Genomic DNA, 12139 nt, shown 5'->3' with positions numbered 1-12139 from the left:
AGTTCCCAGGCAGGTTGCCACCATGCCAGGCATATACATCCCAGTTCCATGACGGGCCTGGCGCATCTGGCCACCACACACACTCTTGAACTCAATTAAGTCACCACATGAAAGAACACACCACACAATAACCTCTGATCCAATTGATAAGATATAATTGTCCATCTAACCAGCACAAAATCCTGTACCATCCATCCCTTAAGAGTAGTCATAACAACCTGTAAACAAGCAGAGAGAAATCTTAACATCTGCCTCCATGTTCTCTTGACTGCTCTCCCCTCTTCTCACCAAAAGATTTCTCCCACCCATCCTTCCTTCTCGTCCAATGACAGGCGTCATTCTATCTTGTACCTGCCTTCACCTGCATAATGACATCAACCTACAAAGGTCAACGGGTCAAATCCAAATCAGGACAAGGGTAGCTAAGAAGCATTGTGTGATGGACAGACAGATGTTGGGTGACCAAGGTGAAAGCAGCTAGAGGGCCCCGCTGTACGGTCTGGGGGCGGGGAGGATAAAAGACAGTGCTCAGGAAGAGGCTATCTTGACCTCCTGGCTCCAGAAGAGCCACCTTGGACCTGGTAAGATAAAAAGCTTTCCTTAAACACAGACTGTGGTAGGAACAAGTCTGAAAGAACCTTTAAGCTGTTTGTGTCTCTGAAGAGGATGGTGTGTCTTCAGAATACCAAGGCTCCTGCTTCATCATGGGGGCGGGAGGAGGGCAGAATCTGAGGAGCTGAAGGATGCTTCCCACCTCACCTAACCCACCCCGTCTTACTTCCCACGATGGCTGTCACTCTTCTTCACTGAGTAAGCACAGAGAAGTGGGAAGACTACAGCGAAAGAAATAAACTTCCCTGACTCCGGTGTATTTCACACACCAGGCTCTAGGGAGTGAGTACAGAGGTCAGGGAGGTTACAAGGCAGTGTCCAATTCACACCGAGCTTAGGATGGAAACCCACATTGGTTTCACCTTTTCGCTTCATCTTTGAAGAGAGTTAGAGCCAGACAACTGGTGGTAGATCACTGTGCCAGTTTAAGTCACCAGACGCAGAGGAAACTGTGAATGGGCATTCTGGAAGGACATCCAGTAGCTCACAGTGTCTGGAGGGACACAGTGAGGCCAGTAGGTCGGAGGTAGAATTCTTACCCCCAAAGGCCCCTTTACTGTTTTAGCACCTGGGCTGTAGAGTGCCCTAGCCAGAGGACAACACTGGTGTCCTCCTGCTTTAACCTCATCCAACACCTTCTAGGAGAAGTCTAGCACCAATGCCTGTGTGGCTCAACCTCTGCCTGGGTTTGCTCTTTTCCTCCTGGCCACCCATATGCTTTCCACAGCACTTCTTTTCTCAGGCATCCTTCCCTCCCAGTCTCTATCCCCTTAGGGTGTAAACCCCAGGACCTGGGCTCTAAGCAGTCCCATTTCTGAAAGACAAAGTAGCTACCTGAAATTTTCTGTGCTCCCAGAAAGTTAACCCCTAAGTTCCAGGTCTGGGGAAGTTTGAAAATTCCTGGGGAAATGTGTAGGGAGCTTTGGAAAGTGTTTCCTTTGCTCTAACACCAGGGTCCTCTCTGAGGTTGTTGTGTTTTATAAAAAGAAAGGAAGTCAGGGATATGTTTGGTAGAGGGGTGGTATGGTGTGGGGTAAGGGGGTGCCTCTGAGGGCCCATGCTGAGACATCCCTTCCCCCTGAGGTACCAGCCACAGAATCGTATAGTATAGAATAGAGTTTATGGGGAGGGGAGTTGAGGGGTAGTAGAGACAGAGAAAGGCAGAGGGGAGGGGGAGGAGTAGAGCACATGGAGAGAGAGATGGGGAGGGGGATGGGGAGAGAGGGTGGAAGAGGGTAGGGATCAAGAGCAAGAAAAGAAGAGAAGAGAAGAGAGGGTGAGGAGTGGGTGAGCAGCCCCTTTACAGTGAGTCAGGCACACCTGGCTGTTGCCAGGTAACTGAGGGGTGGAGCCTAGGTGAGATGCCAACAGAGACTGTCTCAGACTCCCTAGCACCGGGAGCTTTTGGGGCATCTATAAAGGAAGGAGAAAGGGCCACTAGGGTCAGAATCCTTGTCCAAGGGATGACACATTGTCAACCAGAGTTTTGATCAGAGATTTGGTGGCAAGCTGAAGGAACCTGTCCACTAACACAGCTAGTGGAGGTCCCCCTTCTTTTCTCCTATCCCCTTTCACTAGCAGCCCCCCTCTTCCACTTCTCAGGAAAATAAATCTCCAGGAGGAGGCAGGGAGAGAAGAACTCAGAAAAACCTTCTGAATAAATGTCTATATTAATGAATTATTAACTCAGCCACCCGTGACCTTAAATCTAGAACAGGAACACCCTAGGCAGAATGGAGAGCTGTTGAATCTCTTATTGGAGTCCTGTCAAAGGTGACGGCCATTTGTTTCCCTCCCCCACCAAGGAAAAAAACTAATTAATACGGAAGGCAAACTTTTTAATTGTATGTCAAATGCAGTGGGACGGAGCAGAGTGCCTCCTGTGCTGACCACCTTCTTCCTCTTCTACCCTCCACACCACTGTCTTCCTGCTCAGCTCCACTCTTCCCTGCTCAGCTAAGGACATGGATGGGCTTCCTAGGGAGAATTTTCAGGGGGAAAATCCTGGAGAAATGATAAATTGGGGTAGTTAATTTATCGATCCTGACTCCTCTTCCCACTTGTTTTATTTTAGAGGTCATTAATCAATGAAGAAAAACACTACTGTGTCCCCCTTTTGCATCTAATACACTCTCACTCCTTATTCATTCCTCTGGAACAAATTCCCAGCAAATATGCACCCATCGATTCCCGGAGCGATGGATTTTTATGCAGGTTTGATCGTTTCCTAAGTGGTCGGAGTGATTTGTTTGCCCATCTTCTAAGTATAAAGAAAAGGCAACAGTACTGAGGGACACACACCTCTGTGGCCAGTGGGCCCACTTTCTAAAATTCCCAAGATGTTACAGGCTGACTAGACCAAGCCAGCGATGATCAGCCCCGGTGGAAAAAAGGGGTTTTGCTAGTGTTGCCTCGGAAGCTAGCTGGCCTGCCTAGGCTCACTGTGCTCCTCCCAGAGTACAAGGACCCGTGCTGACCTCAGCCCTAGTCGGGCCCTGGATTCTGCTCCGGGGAAGCCTGGTCTGTAGACACTCTGACTTCCTCATTCAAGGAAATTCCCTAAGTCCTCGGACATCCAGGGTCCTCTCTCCTCACTGTCCATGTGTGCCCAGTACCTCTGCAATGTCTGACAGCAGCGAGCGTGAGGATGTAGAAGTGTGGGGATATTCTATAGCAGGCATAATGAAAGCGAGGGCCTTTACTTCCTCATTGGCCTAATTCCTTACCCCCCCCAAGCACGTTATGCACGTTAAGCATCTCTTGTGATATCCCACCACATCCCAACCCAGGATCAATGCGATAAGTAGAGATTTGACTAAACTAACGTAGTTAGAAAAATATACTTGGCAGCCCATTGAATGGGCCTCAATCATTCATTAATAGTCCGACCTTAGGCAACCTACCTAACCTCCCAGAACCTTCTGATCACCATCTGTATGCAATAAGGGGGTTAATAATGTGTTGCTGGCATGGTTGCTAGATGCACTAAGTGTATGCGCTCCCCACATCCTAAACAATCATTAACTGCAGGGTATTTTGCTGGGATGAACGTGAGCGCCCCGCTCACCCTCTCTAGCCACAGTGAGCAATTGCTGCTAAGAGCATCTCAGAGTCCGGTTGTTGATTCTTTAGCACGTCCCTTTCTGGAGGACTAAACTCTGGAGAATAGCTGGCTTTAGTTAGAAATGAGTAGGTGGGCAGTGTCCAGACTTCCACCCCTAAGGTCTCCCATTGAGACCTTGGAAAGGTCCTGGTCTCACCGCAGTGAACTAGGGGACCGTGAGAGAGAGTTTGCTCTGCCTCCCGGGGTCCCATCAGCCACATCAATTCTGGACACAGATTAATTGAAAGGGGCCTGGAACTTCATCCTCCCCTCCAGAGAGTTGTCTGAAGTCTTCGAAGACTGCCTGGTTAGCCTCGGGGTCTACAACGCGGTGGGTTTTCCCTCGTGGTGCTTGCCTCGGACTTGGGTGCTATCAATCTATCCAGGAATGACGGATGACCTTGTCATAACGACGCCAGTCAAAACATTTTCGGTCCAAGCAGGCTCCAATCGGGAGGGAGGCGTTCTGCCCAAGACCCGGACAAAGTCTAAACAGCGCGTTTCCCAGGCTTGGACAAAATGAGTGGTGGGAAGAGAAAACGAAAGGAGAAGAAATTAGGAAAGAATGGAGATTGCTTGTTCCGAATGGTGACTGTTAAATAAATTGGGTTGTTTGCGGAAAGATAAATGCCACTTTTCCTCCTCTTTAAGGTGTGGACAGAACCCTGGCCGGGAGAAAGCCCCGGAGTTGGCCAGTTTCACAGAGTTTGTCACTGCCCTCTGCCACCGAGTACTGGCGAATGCCAGAAAGCTAAGAGTTTGGGGCGAGTGCCTAGAGGGTGGATGCTAGATCTTGGTGGTGAAGCTGCTGCAGCTCAAAGCACTGGAAGACGGCATGGTAGGGCGGGGCTGCGCTTGCCTCCCGAATCGGTGACGCTGGAGTTGAATTGAAGAAGCCCGTACTGGACCTCCCAGGGCAGGCCTCGGCTTTCAGGAGAGGTTAAGGCACAAACGTAAGGCTCCAGGTACATCTAGGAGAGGCGGAGAATCCTGGAAGGCAACCCTAGAATAAGGGTGCTTGAGTCTTAGATGTAGTAGGCTCGGGTGCAGATGCCTCTCCACCGGGCCAGGCCGGATCGTTCTTTAGAGACCCTCGCTCCCAAGCTCCTCCAGCTTCGTTCAGGCTGCGGGCTGAGGGTTTCACGTCAGCGCACAGCGTGCCCCACCTCGCTCCCAACTTTTTCTCTCCGGAGGATTTATGTTAGCGATTGCTTGGCGGGCGAGCCAACTCTGGCACCCAACAGCATTCCAGGAAAATCTGAACCCGGCTGAAAAGCAAACTCGCCGTGAGGACTGGGTCGATGCGCCTCCCGCGGTGTGCGCTGCTTCCACCACAGACACCAGCTGACCCGGAGATGTTTGCTTGGTTGGTGTTTCCACAGCTTTTGAGATTAGGACACTGAGCCCCGCACCTAGAAAAAAAAATACATTGCGGACAGAAAAAGTACAACAAGCAAGCCGGAGTCGTCACGCCAAAAAAATAAAATTTTAAAAAAGTGTGTGTGTGTGTGTGTGTGCGTGCGTGCGTGTGTGTGTGTGTGTGTGTGTGTGTGTGTGTGTGTGTACACAAAGGAGGTGGCTGTGCGGGAGAGGCGGAGACGCACCGAGTGTCTGCGGTTCCAGCCTAGTTTGAACTTCCTTCTTCCCTCACCCCTCCCCTATGTTCTCAGCTCCCGCCCTCCTCTCTCTCTCTCTCTCTCTCTCCCTCCTCTCTCCTCTCCTCTCTCTCTCTCTCTCTCTCTCTCCTCTCCCTCTTCTCCTCCCTCCCCTCCCCTCCCTCCCTCTCCTCTCTCTCTCTTTCCTCCTCCTCCACCCATCTGCACGCCTGCGCTACACACGCTTACATACACACACGCACACGCACACACACGCACACACATGTATTTGGTGCTGTCGTAAAACCCACGTGTCCAGCAGAGAGGCTGCCAGAGCAGAGCCCAAGCTCCGGAGCGGTCGAGAGCAGCAGCCGGAGGCGGCTCCGTCCCGCGTCCTCCCGCGCTCCGGCGCTCTCTGCGGAGCTGCTCTTGCGCCCTCCGCGGGCCTCCGTGTCCGTTGCCAGCATTCCGGGGAGGGCTCCAGGCTGCGGGGTCTCTAAGGCTCTCGGTGTCCTCCGGCTTGGGGTCATGTAGCTCTCCCCGGGCTCCCACCCACCGTTCGTGCACTGAAAGGGCCTCCCGCTCCCAGGAACGGTAGCCCCCGCCGGCTGCTCTCCGTCCCCAGGTACGGTGGGCCCCTTGCACCGGGATCTTGGAGGTCTGGGGCAAGGGGCGGGGGGCGAGACTGTCCCGCCTCCCGGCGCCTGAGGCCAGCGCGGCTCCGGCGCTGCGCCACTTCGCCTCGGGTTGGCTCCGGGGCGCTTGCTGGGGGCGGGGGAGACGTCCTGCCTGGAGTTGTGCCGGAAAGCGCCGGCTCTTGGGGTCCCAGCTTAGCGGGGTTGGGAGCTGGGTTCAGGGGTTGCGAGGCGGCACCGTGTGCTCGCAGTCACCTCCACGCTGCGCGCGCCCAGGCTTCGGAGTAAACTTTGCGCCCGGGAGGAGTTGGGAAGCGTGGACTGCAGCCGCGGGCCGTGTTGCCGGAGCCGAGAAGGGGGCTCGGTGCTCCACCCAGCTCCCTGCGATCTTCCCGCACGCCCCGTCTGGTCCAGACCCGGATCCGGCTCACCCTGCGCTCTTCCTCCTCCTCCTCTGCCCCCCAGCTCGAGGCGTCGGACATGCTGAAGCCGGGGGACCCCGGCGGCTCGGCCTTCCTCAAAGTGGACCCAGCTTACCTGCAGCACTGGCAGCAACTCTTCCCGCATGGAGGAGGCGGCGGCGGCCCGCTCAAAGGCAGCGGCGCCGCGCTCGCCCTGGGCGCGCCCCAGTCCCTGCAGCCGCCGCTGCCGCCGCCGCCTCCCGAGCGCGCCGAGCCTCCTCCGGACAGCCTGCGGCCGCGGCCTGCCTCGCTCTCGTCCGTCTCGTCCACCCCGGCTCCTTCCTCCACCTCTGCCTCTTCTGCCTCCTCCTGCGCTGCTGCGGCCGCCGCCGCCGCCGCCGCGCTGGCGGGTCTCTCGGCCCTGCCCGTGTCGCAGATGCCGGTGTTCGCGCCTCTAGCTGCTGCTGCGGTGGCCGCGGAGCCGCTGCCCCCAAAGGACCTGTGCCTCGGCGCCTCCTCGGGCCCCGGGCCGGCTAAGTGCGGCGGCGGCGGCAGCGTGGGTGACGGCCGTGGCGTCCCACGTTTCCGCTGCAGCGCCGAGGAGCTGGACTATTACCTGTATGGGCAGCAGCGCATGGAAATCATCCCGCTCAACCAGCACACCAGCGACCCCAACAACCGTACGTAGCCCTAGCCCTAGCTCGCCCGCTCTATCCCAGGTGCTGGCGACAGCAGGCAGTGGTGGAGAAGGCGGGTAGGGTCTCAGGAAGGTGACACGGGTATAGGGTGGGAGATCTTGGTCCAAGCCGCTGTCCCGCGCCACCCGGATCACTGTGGCAAAACTTTTCTGGCGTCTGATTGATCGGGTGTCGTTACGGGCTTCTGTTTCTCCACTCTTATCAGACCCCGCTTTATAGCCACAAGACTTTGCCACTCCAGCGGCCCTGCACCCTCCTGCCGCCCAGTGTTCCGGGCCAGGCGGGTACTGGCAGCTGGCGGCCGGCGTTGCCCCTGTGGACCCAGCATGGCCTGAACCGAACTGGGGAGCCTGGAGACCAGGGTTTGCTTCTCAGTCTATATTCCACGGAGTTAACGGTGGCAGCTCATTTTCCGGTCCCTTGATTATCCAGGGTTTCCAAGCGGGGTCTTGCAGCAGTAGGGCATTTTGTTTTTAGTATTTTATTTTTATTTTTATTTTTTGTGACAATGCGTCAGTTTCTTCCCTTAGGTAGTTATTATTAGTAGGGCCACTATTTATTTAGAAGCTAAGGAAAGTGGAGGAGCCCACTGAATAAGAAGAAACATTTTAACCTCAGGACGGTGTCGATCTTTGCGGATCCTGCATCCTTCAGCAACCCTTGATCCTGCAAATGTTTGCAACCGTGTTGCTTTATTCGTTTAAACATTTTGTTTTACTTTAGAATGGTGATAATTTAGTGAAAGAAACCTATGTCTTCCTCAAGTAAACGGTGGATGACTAGCTACATAATAGAACTTCCCAAGCTTTTTGTCTTCACAATGCCAAATCCCTGTCCGAAGCACCGTTATATTCTGATATTTTGAAACACGATCTTCAATGAAGGATTAAGAATATGAGTTGGCATGCATCTGTTACTTCTTGGTAATTTCAAGAATTAGAATACGTTAGCACCTAAAGCTTTGACAAGCATGTTAACTCTTCTTTCCGCAACCTTCGAAGAGAACCTTAAAGCAACTGAGAAAGAAGTCACATTGGAGTAGCACGCATCCATTGATTTTCTTCAATTCATTCTTCAGTTGGCTTCTGTATAAGAAAGAAGACCGTAAATATTTACTTTTATTCTATTTTAATAAGTTGCTGCTCCCTGGAGAATGCCTACCACCATAGACTTCTTGATTTCTCATCAAAACGAAATAATATAATTAGAAAAGTAATTTAAACTTTCCTAGATTGTCAATTTAATTTTAAAAAAATAGGCTTTAGTCACACGATTGAGGCTCGCCACTGTTTTAGAAAGACTTCTTGTGACGGAGGTAGTAAGAAGTAACCAAGGCAGCTGTTGTGTTTATCTTTTCCATTTCTAGCATCTGAGGGTAAAATATTGGTTTAAGATAAGAGCTGTGGTTCTAGGTTTTGTTGTTGTTGTTGTTGTTGTTGTTGTTTTGTGTTTTTTTTGCATTTAAGAAGACTCACGTATTTTGGGGTTTCAGACATTTTATAAAATTGCATTGTCTTAATCGAGTTCAAAGATGTGCGTTTCCTCGTGAATCTCTTCCAGATGTTTTCTTACAACCAGTTCTTTTAAAAGTGTGAAATAGAAAACTTGGCAGTAATTCTTACTACTCAGTGAAACATAATCATTGTCGATTGGGAGCACCTTAGCCAAGCTCGCAGTTATTTCTCTGTATTAAATCTGGGTTGGAAAAGATACCAACCCTGGCTGCGAATTGTGGTATGTGTGTTTATCACAATGTAGCAGTGAAACTTAACATATTTTCACTAGAGAAAACATCCACCAATCAGAGAAAGAATTAGGACTGATTACTAATTGACATATGGCTAGGAACCAGTTTGGTACCTTGATAGCTCCCCACAGGTTGGGGAGAATGGTTTGCGATTTTATGTATTCATAGTTTGTTAATGGTCTGGTATCCTCTTTTGAATCAAATGGACTGATTGAGGGTTTCAAAGTGCAGGAGAAAAGTCAGGAAGTTAGATTGTTACACCTATCTTTGGTTGCTCATTAAAGGGACAGTTGGAAGGAAAAGAGAAAGGAACTGCCAGCTCTGGGTAGTGGGAAAACAACCTCTGGTCCTGGGCAAGTAAGCTTGGCACTCTCTTAAAGCTACACGGTTTATGTTGTGTTTTAAAGATGAGCAGTGGCTGGGTTTAATCTAACTAGGCGGTTCAAACAAGTCCGAAAAATACAAAGACTTTAAACTTTCCTAGGGGCTTTGCGTGTTGGTATTTTGGTTCCTTGAAAGACTGAAAACACAAATTTCCTCTCATTTTTGTACTGTATTGGGTGGGTGGAGGCGATAAGGAGAGGGAGGCAGGAGAGAGGCTGAAGTACTTTTAATTTTTCGAGTGTAGCTTTCTCTCCTCCTCCTCCTCCTCCTCCTTTTCCTCCTCCTCCTCCTCTTCCTCCTCCTCCTCTTCCTCCTCCTCCTCCTCCCCCCTTCTCTTTCTCTCTTGCCATTTCTCTTTAAAACTTTTTTTTTTTTTTGTAAAGTTAGAGCAATCATTCAGCGCAGCATCCCGGTGTGACTTTGGATTTAAAAGTGTCCAGTCTCTTGCCTCTTTTCTGAGTAGGTAAAAAAGAGCCTCCTCATTTCTCCCCTTCCTTTTGCCCATGATTAGTAACACGCACCAGAACCGATGAGCAGGCCAGCCACACCGTAAGATTCCGTTGGCACACGTGGCAGATGCCATGGTGAATGAGCTTGTAGCTCTTTCCCATCAGATTTTCAATTACACCAAAACCACGTTAGCCCAAGTGAGTTCCTTCTAGGTTCCGTGCCTGCGTGTGACTGAGGTGCACCAACTCTCTCAGCGCTCTCCCGGGCTTTGCTGCTGCCCTCTCCCACAGTCCTTCTTTGCTGCTGGGTTGCCTGAACCATGGAGCTGCGTCCCAGTGGTCTCTTCTCAAGTTCTGGGCAGCTGAAGTGTTTCCTGAGATCTTGTTAGTTCTCCTGGAGGATATTGAGAGGTAGTCACTGCGCATGCGTGGAGTATGAGTAGAGGCTTCCTGATCCTCTCAGCAGAGTTAGCGTTTCATAATTTTTTTTTTTTTTTGAAGACAGGCTAACTTCATACTGAGAAGGAGGCTGGAAACGAACCTGTCTGGTGTCAAGGCATAGAGTTGAGTCATGCTGTACTTTCTCGGTGCTGGGGTGTTTTGGGACCTTTCTGATTTCGGAAAGTACTCCCGTGCAGGGAACAGTTTTGGGAACCAGGACTGTGGAAGCAGGATTGCAGGTTTCATTATTGTCAGCCTCGTGTTCGCCAAAGATTTGGGGAAGAAACTGAGGGTAGTTAGTGAAGGATTGGTGTGTGTGTGTGTGGGGGGTATTGCAGGGTGCTGTACTGGGAGGATGTGGGAAACTGTCGTGTTCTAACTTAATCCCAATCTCTCCCCCACTTCATTGTTGGAGCGATTCTTAAGAACCTGCTTAGTTCTCAGTGCCAAGAAGACACACCCTGTTTCACTTCCATCTAGCGTATCTGGCTGTTAATGACCAGCAAGGGTTTCAAACCTGGTCCCCTGGGGGAGAGACTTCAGGGTTGGTGTGCAGGCTTTTTATAGTGTTCTATTTTTCTTTTTCTCGCATTTTGTGTGCAGGCTCGACCCCACCTCATAACACACATGATTTAGCTATTTTACATCATTCTTTATCCAGGGCCCTGAAACTGAACATAAAGCCATATATTAGATTGAGGTTAGAAGAGGTGGTGACTGTTTATTTAAGGTGATAAAATGGTCCATCAGCAGTAATCTCCATCGATATGTGCCACCAGGAGATGAAGGATGAGGGGACAAGCCACAATTAATTGCCCTATAGTTTTGTAGGAGAGAGTGGAGCCAGCCCAGACCCGCTTCGATCTCCTCTCTCTGTTCCTATTCATCATCTGTGCCTTGTATGTGGCGGCCTCGCAGGGGCAGAGGGCGGCCAGGTTTATCTCCGCGCAATATTCTCTCACCCTCACACCCTGGCGCTCTCATTTAATTTATTAATACAGTCACCAGGAGACAAATAAAATCCACATTTTCTCCCTCCCTCCTTTTATCCTCCCCCTTTGTCTCTTTCATTGGTTCCTGGGCCAAGCCAGCAGGCCAGGCTGAGAAAGCCCAGGGTTTTTGCGTGTTGCCGGCAGTCAGAATCCTCAGAGCATCCACATGAGCTAGGCCACTACCATGGGCTCTTCTTCCTGGTGGCTACCCCTGGGAGCCCTTCGAGGCTAGAAGCTGGGTGAGGCCTTAAACGGAATCCTTCGGAGGGGAAGGCATCCAGTCAGCTGCGCATCAGTCTTTGTCCACAACCTGCATACGGATAGGCAGGGCGTGATGGAGCCCTCGAGAGTAATTCAGAGTGAGGCTCCTGGCAGCCCAGCTGCCCTAGTACCCCCAGGCCACCATGCCCCCTCCCCCAGGGGCTTTGGACTCTGAGTTGCCAGCAGGCGGCACTCCGGGGACCGATCAATGTCTCTTGGCCCCTCAGGGCTTGGCCTGCTGGACTAAGGGCTGCGACCCCGTCTGCTGCTCAGAAGGATTTACAGCCTGAGCGCTCAGCAGGCTTCTAAGTTACTCTTCGGTTTCCTTAACCGAGGGCTGTAAGAACAGGAGAGGCTTCTGCACAGTAAGCCTTGTGTGGAGACCCTCCAGAACAAAGCTTTGTGGAGGGAGCCTTGCCGGTGCCGACACTCACCTCTCAGGTCTTCAGCAGACAGCAAACCCCCTGAAGTGTTTTGTACTTCACCTTCCTTTAATATGGGAAAATAGACTTCCTGTTCTGCTTTGTACAGGGTTCATTTGAAGTGTGTTTTTTTAATAATAGTACTTGTAGTTGAAAACAACAACAAAAACCTCTGTAAGCATTCACACAGTAAGAAGGCTGTGAAACGAAGCGGAAGGCCTGCTTTGGCCTTCTGAGGTCAGTAGGTGGGCAAGCTGGCAACCCACCTTCACACCCTTTCCTTACTCACGCCCCCTAGGCAGATGTGCCCCGAAAGAGATCTGGATGGCTCTAATTCCATACATTGGTGACATTTGAAAGCATCTTGTGTCTAGCTGTAGACCTGTACACAAATCCCTG

The 12139-nt window shown here is 51.4% G+C and overlaps 1 protein-coding gene across 1 annotated transcript in view; it reads left to right on the top strand.

The window, feature by feature from the left end:
* Positions 1-6425: 6425 nt before the first annotated feature.
* Positions 6426-12139, top strand: part of Prdm6 (PR/SET domain 6) — a 103219-nt gene continuing 97505 nt past the window's right edge. Inside the window, exon 1 of the mRNA XM_032885686.1 lies at positions 6426-7026. Within this exon, the coding sequence (XP_032741577.1) occupies positions 6426-7026 (601 nt within the window). The remainder of the gene's footprint in view (positions 7027-12139) is intronic.

Source organism: Rattus rattus, chromosome 15 (assembly GCF_011064425.1).
Source record: "Rattus rattus isolate New Zealand chromosome 15, Rrattus_CSIRO_v1, whole genome shotgun sequence".
Lineage (NCBI taxonomy): Eukaryota > Metazoa > Chordata > Mammalia > Rodentia > Muridae > Rattus > Rattus rattus.
This window is presented reverse-complemented; position numbering and strand designations above follow the sequence as displayed.